Below are 9,240 nucleotides of genomic sequence, written 5' to 3'. Positions count from 1 at the left end.
GACGTGGTCACCAATCTCGGGAACCACTACGATCCCACCACGGGCAAGTTCACCTGCTCCATCCCGGGTATCTACTTCTTCACCTACCACGTTCTGATGCGAGGAGGGGATGGCACCAGCATGTGGGCTGATCTCTGCAAAAACAACCAGGTGAGAGCAGGCGGAGGGCGGGGAGGGCGCGCGGGAAGGTACAGGCGAGAGGGAGGAGACCCCGGAAATGGGGGGTGGGAGCCCGAGGAGGATGGGCGCGGCAGCTCCCGCTCCAGGGAGCTGCGAGCGAGGGGGAATGCTGTCCCCACCCTGGGGAGGCGGGGGTCGTACGCCAAAGAGCGCCCGGAGGCCTGGCGAGGGTGGCTCCCGAAGCCCGGGCACCTGCGTTCCTTGCGCGCGACCCTAAGAAGCGGGAAGCAGGATTCGGTCCCGGGACAATCCGTGCACCTCGGGCAGTCCCGGAGGAGAAAGCGACCCCTCGGCTGTGGGATGCTCACCAGGGTGGGGGTCACTGTCAGGTTTTGCCAGGAATTGGGAGGGCTGGGGGAGCCAGAAGTGGGCGTGCCAGCGTGACAAACCCGAGGGAGAAAGACCTGGGCCCAAGGGAAAAATAGAAGGGGTGCGGAGGAGTGAGTCCGAGCGGAGGGCGCACCCGGGGCCAAGGCAGGACCACATCGCCAGGCCCGGATAAACTCACAAGTAGTCAAATTCGAGATGCAAAACTCTGGTTTAGATTTCAGCTGAAGAAGGGGGAGAGGCAACGAGTGCTGCTAACAAAAGGAAAAGTTGAGAATCCTGGGTTTGTGCCATAAAACACGCTCCCAAACACAGAGCCCAAACTCCACTGGCTGGAGCCGGAGGACGCACAGGCGGGTGGTCAGGAAGCTGGTGGGCCAACCCAAACCCGGGGCGATGAGCCTCCCTGCCAGCGAGCCCCAGGGCGCCTTCGTGAGGATCTCTCCAACCCAACCTTTCCCTCACAAGCAGCGGTGGCCTTGGCTTGGACTGTGAAATAGCCTCAGGTTAGCCCTCGGCCAGACGACTTGCTCCCCTGAGCCAAGCCGTTGCGCGTTGCTCCAAGGGCCACCGGTCTGCGGTGTTAGGCTGGGGCCACTTTCTCGTTGCTTTGAGAAATTCGCGGTCATTGCAAAACCGTAGTGTGTCTGATCTCTTCGTCAGGGGAGGAAAATCATATTTGTATCTACCTTAAAATATAATCAGACCCTCTGCACACGGTAAATCAACCGCTGAGGGAGGCCTTGCAGCCTGCAGTCTGGGCTGAGTTCTTGGGTTTAACTTTGCTTCTCAAGTGGCACAGAGTACCCCCTCTACCCTGCTCCCCATGACCCTGCGAGGGCCAACTGTGATATAACAAGGATTCTCAGGCTTCAGGTCGCTTGTCCCTTGAATTGAGACCTTTCTAGCTATAACCCTGGTTTCTATTAAGCCACATTAAAGCAGAATTTATTCCAAACACACAATTCACAGTGTCAGAATTCTTCCAAAGTGAAACACAAATGCTCTAAATAAATAAGAGAAAGGGCGAAATATCCTGTCCGTTCTCTTTCCTATTACCCCTCACTTCTAAAAAAATTCAGAAGTAAATGGCTTAAGGGACCCTAAGGTCGGATAGAACAAAAAAGAGGAAAAATGGCCACCAGGAGGCACTGACAGGGTTGTTTATTATAGTTATTATGCATGAAAATAATATTAAGATAAATAAAAATTATTCACAGAGCAGTGGCTTCATTATAGGTAAATGGCTAAAAAGGGCATGACTCATTGTACCAAAATAGAGCTATTATGTCACCCTAACAAAATGATTTGTGAACAGCCCCTCAGGAGGCAGTGATGAGGCACCCATTTATTTACAATTTGGCTGCCTTCTGACTCAAAGATTAAGTCTAGCAAATACTGTCAGGCTGAAGAGATTGTTTTTAGAGGTATTAATTCAAATTAAAAAAAATGATTCAAGTTGTTTCAGCCAGAGTATAAAAACACACATCTTTAAGTCTCTGGGAATTGCAATTGCATGAAAAGCTGGGGAGCAGTACATTTAAATTAGTTTAAATGCTGACGCTGAGGCCAGATTTAGATTCCAGGAAAACCATGCCATATATGTGTTCCGTGTGCAGTTTGTATTTTTTAATAATTTCATTGTTTGGAGTGTAGAAGGCTTCTTTGTATCATCCTAGGATATGCATTATGTGAGGATCAGGGAAAAAAAAAAGGCAAAACAGCTGACCTGATAATGTGTAATGCTTTTCATTGGCATTGTTAAGCTGCTGCTTCTATAAAAGGTGAGCAACAAGTTATTCAGAAAAACAAATACCGTAGCAAACAATATATTTTCGAGTTCAGCAAGGACTGTTTTGCAAAATGGTTATTACAATATTAGTGTTAAGAAATTCTATCTCCAGAATAGAACTATTTTGTAAAGTCTGGTCTGCAGGCATTACAAATGACAAATCTTACAAAATCTTTTTTTAATTAATATTAAAGAAAGAGTTGATCCTTGATTTTCAAATTTACTCTTGTCTGATCACTTCTTAGACAGCAGTTCCCTCTTCTGAGCTGACCTAATTTGTTTTCATAAAACAGAAACTCAAGAGATCCATGTCAGTGTAATGTTCTGTGGATTAAGTAGATTTGAGAAGCACAAAAAATTAAACTAAAAAAGCAGTTCACTCTAGGATAGAGGAATGCCTCTGGACCGTAACCATATGAGAACCATTTTATTTATGCTTTGTGTTTGAATGCAGAATCACAGACGGAAACGTCAAAGGCCAGTAAATTAACCTGATACACCACTTAACCTTTTGTTTATGATTCCACAGAAGTACAATGAAAATGAAATTATGAGAGCATCAGTAGCGATTAATTAAATTAGCAAATGTTACCATAAATATTGTCTCTAATGATAAACCCTCACTAATAAGATAATGCTAAAGCAACATAACCTATTATATCCTCACAAACACAGAACTAAAAGGACTATCATTCTCATATTCCCCATGAAACCATCAACCTAAATTTAATCTTACCATGTGTTAAAAGCCCATGACAGTGCATATTAAAGGCAAAAGTTGGACTCAAATAGCTTTAACAGAGACAGGAATTTTTTTTTTTTTAAGTTTGTATACTTTTAGCAGGAAACCTGAATAAAAAATATAGCTATTTGAATCCAGTCACTATAATACCACTATAATAAGCTCCTCTAATTTTCTGTAAAGAAAAAAAAATAATAAGCTACTGTAATAAAAAATAAAACTGGCTTAACATTAGAACTATAAAATAATTAAAGATCCATTTTTACTCTAAGAATTTATTAGTCATGGCACCAGTAAATATGAGATATATTGGAAATAATGGACAGTTTGTGGGCTGGTATTAATTTATTAGCAAGATTCATGAAATGTCAAATTAATTATCTTTTTAGGGGCTGTGAAACATGCACTAAAGATCAGCAGAATCTAAATAGTTAACTTATAAGATGAAAAGATATTAAGTACATTTAGGTAGAAATGGGTGTATGGGGCAAAGAAAAGAATACATCAACCTCTCAGAGAAAATGCTGAAATCAGTATACATTTTGGAACCTGAAAATAGTCTCCAGGGTGGATACATTGCTTTCCTCAATAGTTTGATGGCTTAAAGGAAGAATTGTTGGAAGTTACTGGGCTGGATACTAGAGCTTGAAATTTCAAGTTCCATTATACCTTTATAGTATGATCAGGTGAGCAGGCACACAAAAATCAGGCAAAGTACACTAGAATATGGCACGTATTTAATTGGGAGAGTATTATGGTACAGTACAGGTTAAAATCGTAGAGAATCACTTTCATTAAAAAGCAATCACACTGGCTTTATCCAACAAAGGAAGTGAAAACTCTAAGGGTAACCTTCCAGTCTGTGGGATCACCCTAATGCATTTGCAGATTTTCATGGTAACACCTACTGAATAAAAATGGTAACATTTACATGGGTTTGTGGTTAGACCCCATAATGCAATAGAATAAAAATTGCATTATGTATGTGTTTAAGACTGTTATCTCTAAATCAACTGATTTTGATAATCCCAGTTCTCAAATGCCTTCCTGAAGAAAACAGTGTTAAAGCATAATACCTATAGAATTTCATACTAAATACCTAAAGCGCTAAATAAAAATGTGTGGCTGATTATTAGGTGAGAAACCTATTATAGATTGATAATTCATATATTACTAATATGGCTAGCTATTATTTTGTATTTTAATTTTTCTCACTCATTAAAAATCTACACATTAAAAAAAAAAAATCAAGTCCTAAGAATGCTGTCCTCCTTGTAGATTATTTTCTCCTGGGAATGTAATGACTAGATGAAATTAGTGAATCAAAGCATCCAACTCCTATAATCTAATGGATTAATTCCTAAGAAATATTATGACATTAAGTTGTATTTTTATTAATGGTCAAAACAGATCACTAAAGTGGTGTATACATTTGAATCAGTGCTTCTCAGCATAATAATATATTGCTTTCACTATAGTAGTGTCAATTAGCACAGTGTTAAATGATTCTAAATCTTTAAGCCCTTTTCTCCTTTTGTCATATGATATCCAGAAAGAAATGCTGAAAATACTACTTGAATTACAAGTTCAGCAGTGTCAAAGAGCCTTCTCCTTTTTTAACATTTCAGCATTACTGTGAGAACATACCACATGAAAATTTAATTTGAAAACCTATCATTTAAATTTTGAAAGAAAGGAATGGAAATGCTTGACTTATGTCTCATTTCTCTCATTTTGCCAAGTGATAAAATCCCACATATTGCACCCCAAGTCATGCATTATTACATAGTACAGGTTTACAAAACCACTAAATCACTCGCTGTGTTATTTGGGGAAATATCATTACAGTGGAATAGAAACAAGCCACAAAGTAGATGTTTTACTGAAATAAATCAAGTACAAGTCTGCCTATTGAAAAATTTTTTTCCAAGGTAGACTCAGAATACAACTAAATGAATGTGAAGCCTAATTGGAGTTGAGAATGTGACAGAATGTCCATATTACTTGATATGATGGGGAATTGGACTGTTTGCAAGTGTCTGTCAGCTCTCTAATGAGATCACAGGCTCAATATGAGTGGATTATAAGCAAAGCTCCATCCTCAGAGCAAACCACACATTTAGAATCACCTAAATATAAAAGGGTATTCCATGAGATCATTCAGAAATTCTAGAAATTTTAGAGACATCAAATCATGGGAGTGTTGTTCCTTTTATAAGTTTTAGATGTACTGAAATTAAATAGTTTAAGTGTACACAAGTAAGTGATAAAAAGGCACAAATAGAAGTAAGAGCTATGAAAACTTTTAAACCAATAATGTTTGATTCAGGTACAGGGGCTTTTCCTTGATTTAGATTTTGAAAGCCCCAAATCAAAAAGATTTCTTCTTTTTTTCTTTCTGTATAGTAGAGTTAGAAGAGTCAGATTTCTCTCAGTCTGTACATACCATGGATCTCAATTTTCTAATCATCAGAGGGACCAACTGAAGTTTGGTTTGAACTTCTGTACTCATAGGCAACTGGTTAGAATACTGCTGCTTGGTTTAAATTAAAATGCAGAAAACAATGGCCATTTCAGGAAGTGATTGGGCATAGAGATACAAGGAATTACAAAAGTCCTGATTTAGAAAGAGAAGAGATTGGCATGCATTGTTTACCACATATAGTTGAAAAAAAAAAAAGACTGCTACAATGACCGTCAGAAAAGCGCTATTTTCTGTTTTCCAACAGCGTAGTTGAAACCGTTGCAAAGATATCCTCATAAAGCCCCAAGGCCAAGGTGGACTTGGCTGTGCTAAATTCAGGGCCCTGACGGCCAGTCTATTTATGGTGCTGTGTGAATGGCAAAAAAAAGAAAAGAAAAGAAAAGAAAAGAAAATCTCTTTTGCAGATTCTAATTCTTGTCTGTTTCACACAGGTGCGCGCCAGCGCAATTGCCCAAGATGCGGATCAGAATTACGACTATGCGAGTAACAGTGTGGTTCTTCATCTGGAGCCAGGAGATGAAGTCTACATCAAGTTAGATGGCGGGAAAGCCCACGGAGGCAACAACAACAAATACAGCACATTTTCTGGATTTATTATCTATGCTGACTGATTGTGCAAAAACTAAGCTTCTTGCTCTGAGTTCAGACCTTGGATTCATGTGGCTAACGTCAGTGAACCGAGGACCCCGGGGGATGCCGGATGCGGGGCACCTCAGCTGTGTATATGATGTGGGGGATTCAAATGCTACCTGACTCACATCTGTGTACTCAGAACATGATGTAAAAAAAAAATATATTAAAATCAAGATAAGCAGATGTGTGATCCACTACTGCCAAAGCAAATACTCCTTATTGTTAGTGTCCATGTGAATGAAGTCCTATATATAGATCACAAATTTTTATAGAAAAATCTAAGACACTGAATTATTTCTTCGATATATATGATACTTTGGTGTACTGTGATCTCGCTGCTTTTATCCATATGTCAGCTTTGGTTCCTGTGAGTTTATCTGCTAATTATGAAACTCGGGGTCCATTTACAGTGTAGGGAAGAATGACTTTTACCCTGCAGGAGAGGGTCTCATTGACACAATGCTGCTTTGTCCCCAAAGAAATCGTTTGCCTTGTATTCTTGTTAACTTTAGCTTAGACCTGGGAATGATTCAACTTCAAGCCTTAACCTGGAATTTTCTGGATTTGAGGGAATTCCCAAGCCTAGGGTCATTTTCCACATTTCCTTTGACTTAGGAATCTTCTTTTCTTTTTGGGTGATAGTCCTTAAAAATAGAGATTGAACTTGTATCATAGGATTACCCTCTGAGTGTGTAAACGTGTAATTATGTATGGTATTTAGAAAAATCCCATGTCCGGTTTGTCAATAGAATGTGTTTAGGTTTACTTGGACAAGTCAGAGTAATTTATTCTTTGGTGTTAAATCAGACAGAGGCTTTTGCCTTCTTTGAAACAAAAGATTATTCATAACCCAATGCACATAGGTTTAATTTGCACTGCTGCATGCGTCACCGAGGAGACACTAAATAAGGCCTTCAGGTAGTTACAACAGGTCATGGCCTGAGGTTATTTCAAAACAAACCATTTCACATATAACCAATATGACAACAAAGTGTATATATTTTATACAAGTACCTGCTACATATATATATGTGTATGTATATATATATGTTAGATGAAATATAATATATATATATGGCTTCAGACCATAGGTACAGTGGCTGTATAGACCCAAAAATTTAATTTAAAAATATGTACATGTAGGCACAAACACAAACGTGCATAAATTACTTGACTTATTTTGGATTGAAATATATTTTGGAAGACAAAAATATATGAAGTAGCAAAATCATTCAGATGACTTCTAAGAGTGATCCAGAAAATTAAATTTTATCAGGTTAAAATGCCCCAGAAATCACATGTCTGTAAATTAAGCCTATGGCTTCTTTATTACCATATGCCAATCAATACTTTGACTACATTCTGTGACTGTTACTGTGAGGACTGCAGAGATAAAGTAGCTGTCCTTTGCAATGTTTATGAATCATACGCATTTGAATGATCAATTTTTTTCTTTTTTCTCAGGTGGCCTGAAGCTGACAGTAAGGTAGATTTTGAGAGTAGTGCAAATCCTTCCTCTCTGTTTAAAATACACTGCCAAAAGCCATCTCTTTATTCTAAGAAAAAGATAAGAAATGCATGTTGATATACCCTAACTATCAGACTACTTCCACTATTACAGTGAAAAATCTGTTCCACTCTCAGTTGCCTTTGAAGACTCTTTGACAACTAGATTTCAAAAACAGAGACTGAAAAATCTGTCTCTTTTACTGGTGAAGGGCATTTGCATTTTTTCATTTAAAGGAATTAGTTTGTTCTCCTGGCTCCTTCCTCTTGGGTGCTTTCTGTTCTAATACACAGAAAGCTTGATCATCCTTGATCCACAGAAATATCTTTTATTTCACGAACCTCAACTTTCTGAATGAGTTACACCTGGTGTTCCTATCTGAAGGTGCTGTTTGCTTGGTTTAAATGCCTTGGTCTGAGTAACTCTCATGATTTACATGATTAGCAACACTTAGCCCCTTTATCAACACTAATGACTAATTCTATTTGGCCTTTCTAATATGTAAGATAAATTAGAAAGGAGTTGCAGTGGATTTTATTTCCATTTAACAATATGTACTTATCGAAGAGGAATTAGCAGTAAGGGTTTGGAGACTTTTCTTTTTTAGGTAGCAAATAGTATAATGAAGGATTCAATCAAAAGATTAGTTTATAAACAGCGGTATACATCAACTAAGAGTTTCAAAAAATGTTTTATTTACACTAAACATCAGGTCTGGGTACCTTTTAAAAATTTGGCTCTAGAATCAGACTGTCATTTCTAATAGATCTGACCTTTTCTTCAGATAAATAAGCATTATTTTCTGTTCAGGCCCAAGGAAAGACAAATGAAAGGTAAAGAAAATAAAGGGAATTATATATATAAGGCAAACATTTCTCTTTTTTTGCATTCTATATTATTAATTAATTAAATTGTGGCCTTTGTTATAAATGTAATGATTCATTAAACTATATTATGTAATATATTTTGACTTTTATGATTGAATTTTCATAATAGAATACTATGCTGTGTGTTCATATCCCCTTATATAAATTTGTCAAATCACAAGAAAATATAGGAAAACTGGATACCAGAAAGGCACAGGCAACAAAACTGATTTATTTTAAGTATATGAAGATAGGTGAACAGATATAATTAACCTTCCACAATATTTTTACTGTTGTGAATTGGTTATTGTATTACAGTATCCTTAAAATAAATGTCTCAAAATTTAGCTTCCTTTGCTGCAGAAGCTATTTTAAAGTGGGATATTATTCATTAAGCATTAATTAAAGAACAGCAGGATAATTAGTAGAATCATCAATATTACAAGAAACATTAGATTGCTCCAGACGGGGGTAATTTAACTAAAAACAGTTTAAATTTTCTCAAGGAGTGCTGCTGATGGATTAAGAAAACAAAACAAAAGGAAGCAAAACTCTACTCAGGGGATCTAAACTGTAAATCATCATTTGGAAATGGCTACTTTTGTATTTATTTTGTGAAGGAAAAACAATAGGGCTTAATTAGGCTCGGCAACTCCCTGAAGGTACAGATGGAATAGCCAGTTTCTGAGAAGGCAAAAGTCTCCTGCT

The 9,240-nt window shown here is 37.9% G+C and overlaps 1 protein-coding gene across 1 annotated transcript in view; it reads left to right on the top strand.

The window, feature by feature from the left end:
- The window catches only part of C1QL3 (complement component 1, q subcomponent-like 3), an 8,921-nt gene extending 291 nt beyond the window's left edge, over positions 1–8,630 (top strand). Inside the window, exons 2-3 of the mRNA XM_010860070.1 lie at positions 1–150; positions 5,958–8,630. Coding sequence (XP_010858372.1) covers positions 1–150; positions 5,958–6,137 — 330 coding nt within the window. The 3' untranslated portion in view covers positions 6,138–8,630. The remainder of the gene's footprint in view (positions 151–5,957) is intronic.
- Positions 8,631–9,240: the final 610 nt, after the last annotated feature.

This window comes from Bison bison, unplaced genomic scaffold (genome assembly GCF_000754665.1).
Source record: "Bison bison bison isolate TAMUID 2011002044 unplaced genomic scaffold, Bison_UMD1.0 scf7180017864461, whole genome shotgun sequence".
In the NCBI taxonomy this organism is placed as follows: domain Eukaryota; kingdom Metazoa; phylum Chordata; class Mammalia; order Artiodactyla; family Bovidae; genus Bison; species Bison bison.
The sequence above is the reverse complement of the archived record's forward strand: the minus strand, read 5'-3'. Positions and strand labels throughout refer to the sequence as shown.